At 37.8% G+C, this 16,620-nt stretch overlaps 1 protein-coding gene across 8 annotated transcripts in view; it reads left to right on the plus strand.

Annotated features, from left to right (window-relative positions):
• The window catches only part of CDK17 (cyclin dependent kinase 17), a 94,992-nt gene that overhangs the window by 71,210 nt on the left and 7,162 nt on the right, over positions 1-16,620 (plus strand). For all 8 annotated transcript variants that reach the window (XM_030002864.2, XM_030002867.2, XM_030002866.2 and 5 more), the window contains 7 exons: positions 5,931-6,056; positions 9,985-10,041; positions 10,610-10,724; positions 11,271-11,365; positions 12,219-12,281; positions 15,448-15,571; positions 16,335-16,455. In XM_030002864.2, the coding sequence (XP_029858724.1) occupies positions 5,931-6,056; positions 9,985-10,041; positions 10,610-10,724; positions 11,271-11,365; positions 12,219-12,281; positions 15,448-15,571; positions 16,335-16,455 (701 nt within the window). The remainder of the gene's footprint in view (positions 1-5,930; positions 6,057-9,984; positions 10,042-10,609; positions 10,725-11,270; positions 11,366-12,218; positions 12,282-15,447; positions 15,572-16,334; positions 16,456-16,620) is intronic.

The following is a 16,620-nucleotide window of genomic DNA, read 5'->3' on the forward strand; positions in this document are numbered from 1 at the left end:
GTTTTTGAGTTGTAGAAGGAGGGGGAAAATGCCACAAGCATTCTGGTTACCCTAGCAAAGCAAATGCTGCCTGAATATGTTCTCCAGAATATATTCTGGAACTGGATCAAAAAAGAGCTCATTAAGCAACATACAGTTAACTGTAGGCATTTGAGCATTTAACAGTACTGCGTTTACTGAACACTGATATATTTTGTTGTAAGTTGACCCTAAAGATAACCATAAAAGAATCAAACTAGAAGATGTTATGAATTGACAAGAGCTTTTTCATAAATCAGACCTCATTTGGAAAAATGAATCTTAAGTGACATACAAGAAAATACTATCATTGTAATTTTCTAAAAGATAGTTTCTTTAACCTGAAGTACTTTGTTGTCCCTGAAAGCTAAGGTTTTGCATTCCAGTAATCCTTTGCTTGTTAAGAGTGACAAAGGAATGCACCCAGATTCCTTCTGCATAGTTGAGGGTCTGTGTACACCACTTATACAGGTTATGTTTAAAAAAGGATACATAAGATAACATAGGGAGTTACTCTAATTTACTACCTTTAGAAAAGTGAAACAAAAATTTAAAATATTCATAAAGGGGTGCAAAATTAATTAGTGTTAAAAATGGAGATGAAAGTCTGTAGTTTTGACAAGCTCAGAATCTTAAGTATCAAAAATTAAAGAACGTAGGGAAATTTCATTCCTGCCCTTAATTTTACTTGCTTCCTTTAAACAGCATTGTAGCAGGATCTTGTAACAGCTTGCATTTTTAACAGCCTGCTAATAGTTTCCATTATAAAAGGTTTCTTGGTTTTAGTCATTTTCCTTGGTTTAAGGGTTTTTTTCCTTTCTTTTTTCTGAGAAACGCTAACACATCATTAGATTCACTTGGTCATTGAAATTAGCGTGGACAAAGTCCTCTGTCCAGAGTGCGTGGTTTTCATTGTTTCACGGAATTCCACAGAGGTTTTAAGAGAATTAGAAATTCTTAAAAATCGCTGTTTCCTACCGCGGCTTGCACTCCAGCCTGGCGTCGCGCCGAGACGGCAGCAAGCGGCGGGGTTCGGAAGAGCAGGTTTTGCGACGGCTAAAGCAGCAAGGGCGAGACTGCAGCGGGCCGGCCGCCGCGGCAGCACGAGGGAGCGGCGACGGCAGCCGCGTCTAGACTGGCACGCAGCTCTGGGCTTCGTACGCGAAGGCCAGCCGGGAAGCGGGATGCTTCCCCCGGGCTCGACGGCCGACCCAGGCTGGCCAGAGGGCTGTTCCGTACCGTCTGACGTGGTGCTCGGCGGGAGAAGCTGGGGGCAGAGAACGAAGAAGGAGGGGGGACGTTTGCGGCTGTGGCGTGCTGAGGTCCAGCTTCCCAGGACAGCGGCTGGACACCTGCCTGCCGATGGGAAGCAGCGAGTCGGTTCTTTTTTTCCGCTCTGCTTGGGCACGCAGCTTTTGCTTTCCCTATGAAGCGCGTCGTTACCTCCACCCCCGAGTCCCCTCACCGTCCTTCCATCGCTCGGCTCTGCGCCGGGGTCAGCCCGCGGCGGGCGAGCGAGTCTCCTGCTGCCGTCAGCTGAACGGGTTTGCTTAAGCGTCGGCAGACTGCCTGGTCTTCAACGCCCAAAGTGGGTTGGCGTGTGGTGGGGTTCTTGCTTTTCTTTTTAACGTCATCTCAGTTAATTTAACTGTGTTTTTCAACTGTATCAAACTCAGGTAATTTTAGTTTCCAGTTTTTTCTATTTAGCCGCTAGGAAATGTTGTGCTTATTTCTCTCATGCTCATCTAATCAGTCCCTTTTCATGTTGCTGTATAGCATTTAATTGCGATTGCTTTCTTTTCCCAAGAGGTGGTTGCTTCAGTTACTGCAAAAACTGGGAGGAATTGAGGTGGTACAGGCAAACAAAACATAGTAATTTCTGTCTTTTAGGTATTTGGGTTTGTAGTCTAAGTGACTTCCTTGAATTTTGCCTATTTTCGGCAGTTAGGTAAAGGATAATTATAATACAAAGAAGACTTTATATATGTGGCTTTATATATGTAACTTTATATATAATCTTTCAAATATTGGTGTTACAAAAGGCTTCTGACTAGTAGGTAACAATTTTAATATATAGTTTTACAAAAGAAGTCTTGGCTCTGTTGGCATTTCAACACAGCCAAATATGCATGAGTATTGCAAGTACAGTAGTAGTGTAGATCGTTAGGAGGAAAAAAATCTATGAAGTACCTGCTGCAGTTTCCATGAAATCATTATGTTTTCCTCCCAGAAAAGCAACTTTCTTCAGCTCTAAGGAAATGGATAGTGTTTTGATTTTATTTACAACATGACAAAAATTTAGGCATCTAAATTAGCACTAAATACATATTTTTTGAGGGGAAAAAAGAGAGTGATTACTGTCAGGTATTGTCCATTATATTACAAATGTAAGTAGAGAAATTGTATTAAAAACAGATACTACAATCCTGAAAAAAATTTGCTCCCTACTTTTCCCCTCGGGTTGTGTTGTGGGTTTGGGGGGGGGGGGGGTGTTGGTTTGTGGTTTTTTGTTTTGTTTTTGTTTTTGTTTTTTTTTCTTTTAAGACAGACGTTGGAGTGAGGGGGGGAAGCTTATTGTTGTTCTATAATTAGAGTAGACTATTGTTTGTGGGTTTTTTCCTGAAACGGGAATAGATTTTGGCCTTTGCATCAGTACGTAGTTACTTCAGACAGTATCTGTATTATGCACTGTGGAGCACCGAATGTAAGTTTACAGCTTAAGCTCAGTTTAGAACTGAGGATGTCACATGCATCTCTGAAGTAAGTCACGGGGGATTTTGTAATTGCCTCTTGCAAAAATGGCATAGGCAGGGCTTTTGAGAATGAAGGAAGGGGAATTCTGTAATAGAATTACAACCAGCTCCCATTATAATATTTTCTGGTACCTAAAATATTGTTATCTCCAGTTTTTACAGTAGCTGGACTCCAAAGTAATGAACCCTTAGTAGCTGTAAAGCATCTTAGACTTGTTTTGTTTCTCTTCCTCTCCATTTCAAAGAGGTATGTGTTTATCGATGGCAGGCGCTGTGCACAGTTAATGGCATAATTTTCAAATTGCCGTCACAGTTAAAGGCTGGTTTTGCTTCCTCCTTCCTACATACCCATCAAATTCGTACGCTTGGAAATGCTTCTTCGAGGCTGTGGAGCTAGGTGTGAAGCACCGCTTTGGCTGCCCCAAGGATGAGTGCTGTGGGAGGAGAGAACATAGAGATGGAGAGCTTTGGGGTATAATCGACAGTATTTCATAACGCCTTTGAGTTGTAGTCCGTGATTTCAGTATACCTATAAACAGACTCTGTTAAAATACTTACTGTGAAACAAGCACTATGGGACAATAAGAAGAGAGCACTACAGCAGGTTTCAATGCCATAGAGTTAATAGATAGGAGTAGGAGAAAGCTATTTTGCCACAGGGTATATAGGATAATGATGATATCTACTGCGTTCAGGAAGTTATATTGAAAAACTCAGCCCGGTGCTCTTTTTTTCTGCTGACTTGGAATTTGTCTAATTTCTGCTTTATTTCATGTTCTTGAGCAACGGGAGAAAGAAAATCAGGAAATTGCCCTACTGTAGACCTGAGATTACAATAGGAAGGTGGGGTGGAGGCTGGGTGCTGGTCCTCTTCCTGCCATCCCTGTCTTGTTCCAGCAGTTCCATGGTTTCCTGCTGCAGGGAGATGATCCAGCTGCTTTCTTTAAGGCAACATGGAGCTCTTTCCTTTGTGCTCATCTGTTTTGATGAGCTACCTGAATTTTCTGAAGAATGCAATAAATTATAGGGTGACTTTATTTATTTATTTTTAATAATCTGAAGCCCTCTTCAGTGGGGGAGAAACATTTTGCTTTTCAGATGACTCTAACCTCACTGAATTTGAGTTGCCTGTTACAAAAGTGGCATTAGCAGAGCCTGTCAAAAAGAAGAAAAATTCTTTAGTGGAAAATACTGTTTTTCTGTAGGGATTACTGCTAGCTCCTGTTATAATTAATTAGCTCCTCCAGTCTCCCAAAAACCACACAGGCAGTTTTAAAATTGCCGATGTTTTGCAAAAGCTGAAATACCAAAGTTGAAAATTAGTAAAGAAATTGGAAGCTGCCAAAACTGAGGCATCCTTTTGTTTTCTTTTAATTGAACTTCAAAATGTTGGTCAAAGCTGCCATTATGTGAACAGTACTTCTTTTGTTTAAAGACAATTTAGAAATTCTGTACAAAATAAGAAATACAGACACTGGTTTTTCCACTTAGGCAAAGAAGCTGATGTTGGGCAGCAGTGTAGAAGCTAACAGACTTTGTGCTCTGTACCTAAGGAGGTGTGAGGAGCGAAAGGAAAACAGGAGGGTCAGCTGCCAGAAGTTAAAGCTTTGTTGGCGTCTCTCCAAAAATTTCCGCCTGTATCCAGTGGCCGTAGTGAATAGCGTATGGAGATCAGTCATCTGGGGGATGTATATTAGCACTTCAGTCCTACCTGAAATTCAACTAATTGCCAAATTACTTTTTTTTTTAATACATATTTTTAACTGATATTTATTTGCTCAGCTGTTGCTCCAGATGCATGTATGGATCATGCATATACATGGTTCAAATACATTATCAACCCTGAAAACTTAGCAAGTTGTCCACCAAGATCTCAAGTCCTGAAAAGTGCAATGATCCAGTTCTTTGGCAGCCTACGCCAATTTAGCTGCCGGCTTCCCGGGCTTGCCCTGCTGCTTCTCTTGCCCTGTGTTCAGGCTGTGAGCTTGTCTGACCTTACACTGAACCTGTTTGGAGCACAAAGCTGGCAGGAAGCTACGTACTTCGCCTGGGATGGTTTCTCGATGATTTAGCATGCTGAAATAGTTCAAAGCTGCTGCAAAGACACGAGTAGAAACACATGGCCAAGCCCGAGGGGAACCGAATGGGGATGTAGCTGCCAGCGTTCACGTTAGCTTGGGATGCCCAGAATTCAAAGCTGGAGGTGATAGGTAAGATAGAAGAAGAGCTTATTGCCCTCAGGTCAGTATTGATTACACCTGAGGTCCACCAGCAGAAATCTGGAGTTTCCCTCTTCTGCTGGAGAGAAGTGTGAAAACAGTGGCGGTTTCAGAGATGTCCTCTTAACTTCAGGGTAGAATCTGTGGGGGTGAATTGTGTAGTTTGATGCTGAGCATGATTTTCTTTACTTGGATAGACTACCTTTACTGAAAAACAGTTCCTGCTGTTTTGGAAATTACTTCCCATTTTTTGGTGAGTCTGGATATGTTGCCCTTTCATCTCTGTGGTGGTGACTGGCCACTTAAAGATAATATCTGATATTTCATTTTCTGGCACGTTTGATTTTAAAGCCAAACTAAAAAAAAATGGTAAGAATGTGCAGTTGTGTCCCCCCCAAAAATTTTTATTTTTTTTTTTTCCCCCACAGTTGCTGAAAGGTGAAGTGATTCTGGTTTGTAAGGCTGGAAAAAGGGAAATTGAAGCAAGTTTATAACTTTTAGTAGTCAGAGAAGGAGAGGATGATGTATTTTGAATCGTGAAGATCTCTTGTTATTCTAATGTAATTACTATATGAAAAGAAATGTATTTACCAGCCTCTGAATTCTCAGTGTCTGGTATTCCAGGCATGTATAAGTATTCAAGTAAACTCAATACATTTATCCACAATGTAATTAATTACATTTTAATATTTCGTTCCTTTTGTTAGAGTAATGATTTTGTAAAGCAGTTACTATATTTAACCTAAGCAATTTGAACTATTATTAGAAGAGAATATGCCTTTAAAACAATTTCTGTGAGATTACTTATTTTTTGTTCATATAAATATTTCAGTTTTAAATAGTAACACTGTAAAAACAGTAACACTACAAGTATTAAAAGATGTTACAGGAAATTCTGAATTATACTTGACCCTTCTCTTTTTAACATTATTTACTGCAGGATTTGAACAAGCGCTTGTCCCTGCCTGCTGACATCAGGATACCCGATGGCTATCTTGAAAAGTTGCAGATTAACAGCCCGCCGTTTGATCAGCCAATGAGTCGACGTTCTCGTAGAGCATCACTAGTAAGTGTAATGCATCTGCCTTGCTAAACCGACCTCTCGGATCTTCAGATTCCATTTAATGCAGAAGTCTGTATACCATAGGTATGATTCAGCTTCATTTATACCTTGGCCTTTATGTCCTGAACTTCAGTGTGCACCTGTCAAAATCCACTAAAGAATTTCACCCTTTCTTTCACTTTTCTGCTGCAAACTCGGCCATGTCATTTCTCAGTGAAGGTCTTGACCCATTGAAATTGGTGGCTAAACTCAACTCCCAAATTGCCTGCTTAAATCCTTTTGCTTTTTAGAGCAGCGATGATCTGTTTGAGCAAATTGGCCACATAGTCTTAGGTCAAGGCTGGGGCTCTCATGCGATGTAGTAGGAAGGCCCTAAAGCAGCATAATATGGAGACAGGTACTCCTCACTGTTCTTTTTGTATATGATAACAAATTTTCCTTCTCAAAATTGCTGTTGAGATGATAGTTGGGGGGGTGGGTTTAAAGCATATGTGAATTCCTAAGAGAAGGAATGAATAAATTCACATATACCTTTTTACATTATTGGGTTATTTTAAAAAACAGTCTTTTCCTTGGACAAGGCAGAATGAGGATTCCTATACTGTAATTATAAATGCTAGAAATCTTGGATACTCATATAAAATATGCACATCCCTGAAATAGTTCAAAAACCCATTATTGTCTTATTTTTACAGAAATTGCTACATTTCAATCATAATTTGATCTATCAGCTTTCTTAATCGAGGTCTTAAAGAATTGCTAGGCCATTACTGACTTCCTGAGCAAATTAATTGGTGAGAAATTCTTTACAGAGAAAAACTGGATAGGTTTATGAAATCCACGTTGTTCTTTGTTTTCTTGATTTAATGGCTTATTTGCTGAAAAATAAATATGAAAGTACGTGTAGTGAATTAGCTCTATTAACTGTGAAATATCTTTATTTTATTATTTGTGAATTAACAATGTCTATAACAAAGCAATGGTTGAGTTTCATGTATTTTTCCCCTGAAAAAAAAATCAATTTAGTGTGCTAGACTAAAGCTGCGATCTGCATGTTGCCTTTTACAAGAACAGTATTAAAAGAAGAAAAAGATTGGATCAAAGCACTGGAAGTAATAATAATGTAGCAAGCTTAAATATTTGTGCCAGAATTTTGTAGCTCATTAACCACATAGTTACTGATGTAGCACTGAACTGAGGAATAGACTTCCCCAAACCCTCTCTTTTCAGACGCCGGTGAAGTACTTTTGCAGTAGAACCTTTTTGGTGGAATATAGTATTTGAGGGCTGGGAGGATTTTCCTGTATATCTAAATCCCCTTGCTCATTTAACGTTGAGCCCTGAGAGCAGCTGAAGTTCTGTCCTCTTTACCTTCTAGAAGACAGACAGAAAAACAGTGCCCTCTAATGAATATGGTGTGTGTATGGAATCAGCTTCCTGTGACAAGGTTGTTTTGTTTTGCCTTTTAAGCCCTGAAAGTGTTTTTAAAAGTCCAAAATGAAACCTGTGAGCAGTGCGGTGGTATGCAGGCATACATCTGCTGCATTGTCCTTTCATGATTTCAGAGTAACCTTTTAAAAAAAAGAAATTCAAGGACTCATTATTCTGAGATTGTCATTGAAAGCTTTCTAGCAGGCTGTTAATTACAATATATGAATATTGTGCTCTGCTTCAAAGGCATGTCTCTTTTCAAGGCTTAGTAGGAACTGAAGGAAGAAGGCTATAAAAAGTATCAAGTGAGGACTTGTTCTACTTTAGGTCTGGTGGTTTTCTTTGAAATACAAGAAAAAAATTAGCTTTTATGGTAATTGTATTTTGTGTATACGTGTGCAGTTTTGCATGCACAGTAGCATAGGTGTAACTCTTATGCACCAGCCATTAGAAGTAAGAGACCATAAATATGGTGCATCAGTATCTCTGTCTAAGTCAAGATACAGATGTGTATTGCAGAAAAAAATTAAGTAGTTCAGAAATTATTTTGAAGGGAAAACGAAATTGATCTTACTTTGAGGAATGTAAAAATTAGTTTTTCTTATGAGTGGTAGGCAACCAAAATGTGATTAAAAAATTAAACACATTGAAAGGCAGGTCATGAAGAATATCTGTCCTCTGTATGTAGGAAATATTGTATGATTTTATTGTCTAAAGAAGATACTGAGTTTATTAGTCTTGATGAACAACAACGAGGTTTCTTAGAAATCAGACTTTAAAGTTGTATTCCAGACTGTCTGGCAATAACAAGGCCAATGGCTACGAGTTCTCCTTTGGTTTCTCCTGTAAACTAAGCAGCCTATCTTCTTAATTCTCTAATCTAATACTCACTTCAAGATATGTTTGTTTAAGTAGGCCAAAATGCACTTTGCAAACATAATATTTATTTTACTAACATTGTATCTATATCAGTGGTATGTTTAAAATCTCACTGGAGTTATAAGAGTTGTCAAATATCAACTTTGCTTGTATTTCAGCATAAACAGCTTGGTTTCAACAAGCTCCTAAACATGCTTCATGCTACAGTATCCTTATGCAGTTTTAAAACATTTCAATTCTAACACTAAATTAATAAAGCAGAGTTAATGATGTTAACATAGTATTAAGAGTATGTGCCTATTTTTTCTCTTAGATATGTCAAATTGTTTACAGACAAGATCTTACACTTACTTCAGATGTGTTTTCATGCATGTGTTCTGAAAATTAAGTATTAATCCAACTGTTCTTAGTATACCTTCATATTATATTGTTGTCAAACTGAATACAGTCAGCAGTGTTTATGTTAGACTGTGTTACCATGAAATAACATACAATTTCAATATCCATCAGATTTTAGGAGCAAATCAACATATTCTGACTTGTGGACATAGGTGCTGAAGCCAGTCTGGGGACACAGTATTGTTCCTTAGGAAGAAAGAGCAAGTGGAGAGCTATTTTGGAAGTGGAAGGATGTGGTGATGGTAGGGAGGACAACCTGGCTTTTTTGTCTCAGTGTATGTTCAGTTGTCAGTAAAGCAAAACCCCATGAAGCCTATGGATTTGGGGGTTTGACAGGATACAGGCTATGTGCACTTTGTAAATTGGTTTACCAATTGACATGTTTTACGTGTCTACTTTCAGCATTCTTTACACTGTAAGAACAATATAAAGCTTTGCTGGAATTGACAGTGGTCTTACATAAAAATAACTGTAAGAGATAACTGTATTCAGTATGAGAGTAGCAGTGGATTTGAACAGGAAAAGAGTAATGATCTTGCAGTCTTCAGAAAACAGTGTTATGTAGGCAGGCAAACCCTCCTGGCTTGCATTGCAGAGCCAAGTTGGTGGCGAAAAAAAGAGAAGGTGAATAGGTTCAAGTAAAATACACAAAAACTTGAAGTTATGAGCCACGAAACGTAAATTGTTGAGACAAAGCCGAAGCTTGTGGAGGAATGATGTTTAGGGATTTTACTGGCAGAGTTTTAGACTGAAAAGCAGTGAGAGGTCAGAACGGGAGCTGAGGTCTTGAACGTAGCAAATGAGTAAAGTTGTTTAGAAAGAAGCAGCAGCATGTGGTTATGCTGAGCAAGAGAAAGGATGGAATAGTTTGAGATTACTTCTGTGCTTTAAGCTATAACAACCTCATTAGTAGTGATCAGATCAGAAGAGTGGAGAAGACCTAAGTAGGAGGTAGGGTCAAGTGGGGTTTTGGGCCAAGTGTAACTCAGTACATAGTCCTTCCAGGATACAGGGTAGGCTGGTGAACAGGCTGAGCATTAGGCTTGGATGCTGGGACGCATTTATATCATAACATGCTAAATTGTTCTTAAAATGGCAGAATTGTGCGGTGTTTGGTCAAGTACTATCAGGTATTTTTCTGAAACAAAGTCTAGCTTGCTGATTAAATGATGTATAAAGTATTCATTCTTAGTGATTGATTTTCCATTTCTTTTCATTGCAGTCAGAAATTGGATTTGGAAAAATGGAAACCTATATCAAGTTAGAAAAGCTTGGAGAGGTATGTGTAGCTTTCTTTTGAAATGATTACTGCTTTGATGATAATGTGTTATGTAAAATTTTATATAAATGTTAACTGAAAATCTCCATATCCCTCAAAATACCCATTGAATTTGTCTTTCCAGTAAACCAAACATATTCATCATGTGTAACAATGTCAGCACCACACAAATGATCTATGCATATATAATAAGCAAAACATAACTGCAGCGTAGTGTAGAGATACCTGAGCTAGTTTTAATCAAATAGAGACTTGCAAAAGGGTAAATGATCCCAGCGGTGAACATAACGCTACCTGATCTGACTTCTTCGGTAGCCATATGGTGTATAGCTTTCTGTGTAATTTTCAGAGCTGTTAAGTATACACATCCCTTGCGTCTTCTGTGTGTTCAGACCTGTGCTTACAAAATATTTTTGTAGTTTTACATATATCAAAAGAAGACAATGTAAAAACTATTCATATCCAAAATGAAACCTATTAGAACCTCAGAAGTTTATATTTTCTTTTTTAAGTTATCATTCAGTGAAGGAACAATTTGTAAGAGTTTTCTTGTTTTTCCATTTTGTAGGGTACTTACGCAACAGTGTATAAGGGGAGAAGTAAATTGACAGAGAACCTGGTAGCTCTGAAAGAAATCCGCCTGGAACATGAAGAGGGAGCACCGTGCACTGCCATAAGAGAAGGTGATAGCTTTTTTTTTTTTTTTTTTTTTTTTTTACTACTTAGAATTTCACATACTTCTTGGGGTTTTTTTGACCGAAGTACTGTTGGTACATGGAAATACATAGGCTGCATGGAAGATTAATGAAATTGGTATTAGTTTTGATGAGGAAAATTTTAGTCTAGACATATTAAGAGTTAGTGTTTCAAATTTATTTACTTTATGGTGGGTGGTTGTGTTCTCAAATGCAGTGTTATAAATGGATGATTTTATATTGAATTAGACTATTAATAGTGAGTAATTTTCGGGGATTCAGAATACATTTTAACAAATGACTACTTCTGTCTGAAATATATAATTTAGGAAATATTTACAGTTTGTTACTCCAATGTCTGTTTGGTGTTTTGATTAAATACATATCTTATTAACTTAATCTATATGAGTATTATGTTCTTAAAAATAGCTTTTTAATTAAAAAGTAGCTTATATGTATGAACGTGCTAGAAATGCATGTACTGCTCCTGTGTTTTGCATTTATTTATTTTATATTTACAATTCTCTTTTGCAGTGTCATTATTAAAAGATCTGAAGCATGCAAATATCGTTACATTACACGATATTGTACACACAGACAAGTCTTTGACTCTTGTTTTCGAATATCTGGTAAGTGCTTAAACAGCTAGTGAGCTTTACATTCGGTTTATTGTTTCTAAGTAACACAGACATAACAAAATTCTATACCCTTTTAAAAATACTGGGACTGTTACAGTTTTCTCCTGCATCTAGAATCATTCAGCTGAAAATGAGAACAGTGTATTCAGTTCTTAAATTGCTGTAAATTAGTAAATACTGTTCCAATCATTTCAGAGTTTCATTAATAGCAGTTAGTGGTGATCTACCTGAGCAAACCCTCTACTTGTACCGAAATCATTAACTGTAAAAAAGGATAATCACACTATTATTCAAATGATACTTTTCTGTTATGATGCAACTCTCGCAAGTTAGCTAAGGAAAAAAGCATACTTTGAAGCAAACAATGCATTCCATCTTTTCGGAACAACCTTTTCAAGCAAGTGTCCACAATTGCATACCTCACTGGCTCGCCTCTTCCATTGTAGACTTTCACTTTCTCACTGAAGCTTTACCTAATTATATTTTTTGTATAATATGCTGGAATATATAAGCATAATAAGAGGGATGAAGAAAAATTCTTTACCTCCAATGTAAGTGGAGACTGTAGCAATTTCATAAAATACTGTGGCGCACACAAGATGGAGGAGAAGGCAGTAACAAATAATGTTGTCTGAGATGATGCAGCTTACTGGAAAACGGGTATTTATAGCCTCTGGAAAGCCAGAGATTTTTGCATGTTCAGGCTTGTAGGTTTTTTTGTCATTGAACATCTTTTGCAGAAAACTCAGTTTTCTGGTGAATTATTTCCGTTCTAACAATAAATAATATTCACCTAATCTGTTCTCCACAATTTTACTGAACAATGATGATGGTGTTTTGACAGGATAAGGATCTGAAGCAGTACATGGATGACTGTGGTAACATCATGAGTATGCACAATGTAAAGGTGAGTGTTTCCAATGACAGTGGCTGTCTTCCAGCTTTCTCTGCTCTAAATTTCAGAGAACATAATGATGAGGAGCTATATGGTTTAGGGCTTTTTAAAAAAAATAAAATTAAATTAAGAAATTTAACTTCCTTTTTGACCTTTGGGCCTGGGTTTACTACGTTTGACATCAGATGGAGTCTTTCTTTTTGGTTTTGATGACTTTTAAGTGTTTACAGCACTGAAAACAGGAGATTATGTAACTTTGTATGTTTTCATTCTCTTTGAAGTTACATATTTAAAACTTAAAACTTAATAAAATCAATACATTCATAAGTCTTTTGACCTCTTCATGTCCTTCCATTATTTTGTACTCATTTATTAAGTTAAGTCTGTAGTTTGGTATATCCTCAAATAAAATTTATGTATGCACACTGAGGAAAATGTAGCCTCAATCATGAATGTGGGTTTGGATGCCACTGCCTACCACACAAGTAAGGAATTAATAGTACCTATTTAAGAATGAGTGATGCTCATCTTTCTATTAGTAATGAAATAGAAATTATTTTCTTTAAGGTTTAATTGTCTGTTGCTTTTAACTATGGCTGTGGCCAGGTCAAGTGACTGAATTTCCAGGCTGGCCTGCTGAAACTAACTCAGGTTCAAGTGTTACCTCTTGTAACAAGCAGGTTTTTATTTGGAAAACTGGAATAACTGTTTATGTTCTTTAGTATTTATGGCTTTACAAACAAGATTCCAAACAGAGGACAGTAATACCTTGAAATGAGTGAAGTTGTCCAAGGAGGCTGGGTTACCAGTATCGCCCTGCTGTGTTGCAGCCCGTGCTGGACTGACTGTACCTTCAAAACCTCTTCGTTAAGCCATATGTAATTCATATAAGGGATGTTATTTGTACAGTAGATGTGTTTGACAAACTCTTCCGGAAAAAAATTAACTTTAAGCTGTGATCCTAAAGAGCAAAACGATGAGTGTGCACGAATGGTGGGAAAATTACTTTTATTCTTATACAGCAGCACATGGCGCAAATGTGGTTGACAACACAATGTACTAAATACTGTGAAGTGATGAGTTTTGTGTGCATTCCAGTAGAGCTGTCATCCTTGGTTTTGGCTTAGTTGCATGTTGAGAAATCTGTTCTTAGTCGAATTGTGTATGGGATTCAGTCTTAGATATTGGTTACTGTTTGGATAGCTTTTTCTTCTATTCTGTTGTCACGTTGCAGTAAGTATCTCTAGGGAAAGACACCTGCCCTTAACCTACTCTTTTTGTTTCCTTTGAGAGTCTACAAAGGGAAATTCTGTAATTTGTATCTACTGCAGAGAGACAACAAAAAACATAATTATGCTTGTGTTTTTAATTAACTACAAGTTAATAAGCAGTGCTTTAAGCTTAAAAAAAAATGACGAAAAGCTGTAAGTGGGAACCTGACTCCTGTAATAAGTGCAGTTAGAGAACAAGCAGAATCTGCTTGTGGTAATCTCAGCTAAGCAGAGGAAGTGTTTTTGCCTGTTTGCCTGTGATTTAAGCTGTGCTCTAAGAGCAGATTTATACAGTCAGTACCTTTGGCACTGGGAAGCCAGAACAGCCGCTTAACTGTGGTAGCTGTAGGTGCTTACCTTACAATAACTTGGGGGGGTTGGGTCACTATTAACGTTTGAGAGACCTCACTGTCATCAGTCTCCTCACATTCCTCAGGTAAGCCTAGGTTTTTTGAGTTTTAACAAAATCAAGACATATAATGTAAAGATGTGTGAGATGTCTGCAGGTATTACTGTTTCAAACAAAATTTTGAGCTAATATATGTCATCCTGTGCATTTCCAAAAGGATCCCTGCCAACTGTGGTGAAGATGCACAATTTCTGTAGAATAGTCTGCTTTGCCTTCTTGACTAATCCTTGCAGTACCAGTGCACGCTAAAGATGGCTATCGATTTCCACAGCAGTCCTGATAATATTACTCGGGACTGACAAGCCCTGTAACTGTATGGACATGAGTAGATGAAACAAAACTTGTTGCTTCTCATTCTGCTCTTTGAAAAAGAAAGAAGGAAAGAAAAAACTTCATCCCAATTCCTTTTTTTCTAGAACAGATATATCCCACGTAAGCAGACTGAGAACAGATGTATGTAAACCACGCCTGCTGTGTATTTGTCCAGTTTAGGAAAAAGAATTTGGTGGTGTCACCTGGTACAAAAATAAACCGATGTGTTAGAAAATGGTCATATAAAAACATTCTAGTGTTTCTCCTCAGAAGTCCTATTACATGCTGTATTTGTTACATTGGTAAACATTGCTTTCTGTAATGCTCTACATTTTTTACTTGTACGTTTGATCACCTGTACTGACTGAGGACTGTTGTGTGGTAAATGCCAGCAACAGCTACCCAGAAGTCCCGTGTTTAAGATCAGGCCCTTTATAGATACAGAAACTGCAAAATAGTAGTTCTTAATGCAGCGATATAGTAAACTTGCTTGGCTGCCCTCTGCTAAACCTTGCTTCATCCCTTTCTACTTCTGTGTCTATATATGTGCAGCATTAATATGCATGACTGAAGTTGCTTGCTCGGCTTGCTGTTCCAAAGGACTAAAATAAACCTGTGTGTGTCAAAGTGAGGGGGTGAATATAAATGCCAGAGGCAGTTGGGCTGGTTTAGTATCCTCATTTCCCCATTTCTGCATGTTTCGTGAGCTTGTGAATCCAAGTGTATTTTTCCAATGGCACGCTAAAACGTTCTTTACATATTTTTGCACAATTGGATAGAAAGGTTGCAGAGCTGCATTTTCAGAAGGGATTCTGTGGCAGAAGGGAACTTGAGTATAGTCACTTACCTTTAAAGACATTAGTGTGGGGAAGAGCACTGGTAAATGCTTACGTAAAAATAAACAGCCCTGTGGTTCTCTTCAGTTAAGCAGAACAAACTGCTCTTAAAATCTTTGTTGTAAAGTATGGCGTTGAAGGAGTGCATTAGCATAAAGGGATTTAACTCTGTAAACAATAATGAAGATGTTCAGAATGTGTTCATATGGAAAAGTAACTTTTTGAGAAGTATTTTTGTCCTGCTTACAGTACAGAGACTTAACTCTGCAGTGCCCAGATGGGCTGTTATAGTCATGTAATCTGTGGATTAACATTTTTAGTCTAATTTATATAAATGTTCTCTTTTGTAGCTATTTTTGTACCAGATTCTTCGTGGTTTGGCATACTGTCATAGGAGAAAGGTATTACATCGAGATTTGAAGCCACAAAATCTACTAATTAATGAGAAAGGAGAACTGAAGCTTGCAGACTTTGGTATGGCCTGAAATTATTCTGTAATAAATATTTTCTTCACTTTGCAAAAGAGAGATATCTTTCCTCTTAAAGGAAAGATGAGAACATTGGGTGTGTAGTGAATTTGTGCGTTCTCAGATGGAAAATGAGAGTCAGCCTTTGAGTGTATAGGTAATGTTGTGGCTTGACTTGTGGTTTGCAACTATTCTTACAGCTTCCTTTGAATTTGATGCTTGGTCAGATCCCTGAGGTGGAGCTCAAGTTGCTTTTCCTAACACTCCACAGTCACTCCAAAGCAGAGTAACCATGATGGGAGAGAGAAGGGGTCTGTCTGTGTACTAAATTGTCAGGTGTTACTCCATCACTGATACGCCAGGTTCCTTTGGGATTTCGAGTAGAGTGGGGCATTCACAGTTTCCCATTATCTTCTGTCAGGAAGGTCCTTTGAAAGTTGTGCTACCGCTGTGTTTTCCTCTTGTGCGTGGATGAAAGTTCCTCAGAAGATTGCAACTAACATGATAGACCTAAATTTTATTGAAGATATTACTGACAAACTGACAGTGTTAGGATGGAAAATCCCTGTTCATCCAACACTGATGTGGTCTGTTTCCACCGTTTCATTATTCAGTTGATGCCTTCTGCCTTTTGCAACATAATTTTCAAATGGAAATAGTGTGGAAGGGTTTTCACGGGAGGAGGAGTCATATTGATCTAATGCTTTGTTGTTTTAATGAAATTTATAGGAGTAAGCTGCACATGACTTTTTATTTCCCTTTTTATCAAGGACTGGCTAGAGCGAAGTCTGTTCCTACAAAGACCTATTCCAATGAAGTTGTCACGTTATGGTACAGACCACCTGATGTTCTCCTTGGATCTTCAGAGTATTCAACTCAAATTGACATGTGGTTTGTATAGCTTTGTCTAATTTAAATTTTTGTTTTCAGTCAAGTTGAAAAAATGTCAACTCTTCATTACTATATAGTAGCATTCAAATACTCATCCTTTGAATTTTTGAAGGCTACAACTGAGTTAGATTTTTAGAGGAAGGATTGGCAGACAGGGAAGATGCT

This window comes from Aquila chrysaetos, chromosome 26 (genome assembly GCF_900496995.4).
Source record: "Aquila chrysaetos chrysaetos chromosome 26, bAquChr1.4, whole genome shotgun sequence".
Taxonomy (NCBI): Eukaryota; Metazoa; Chordata; class Aves; order Accipitriformes; family Accipitridae; genus Aquila; species Aquila chrysaetos.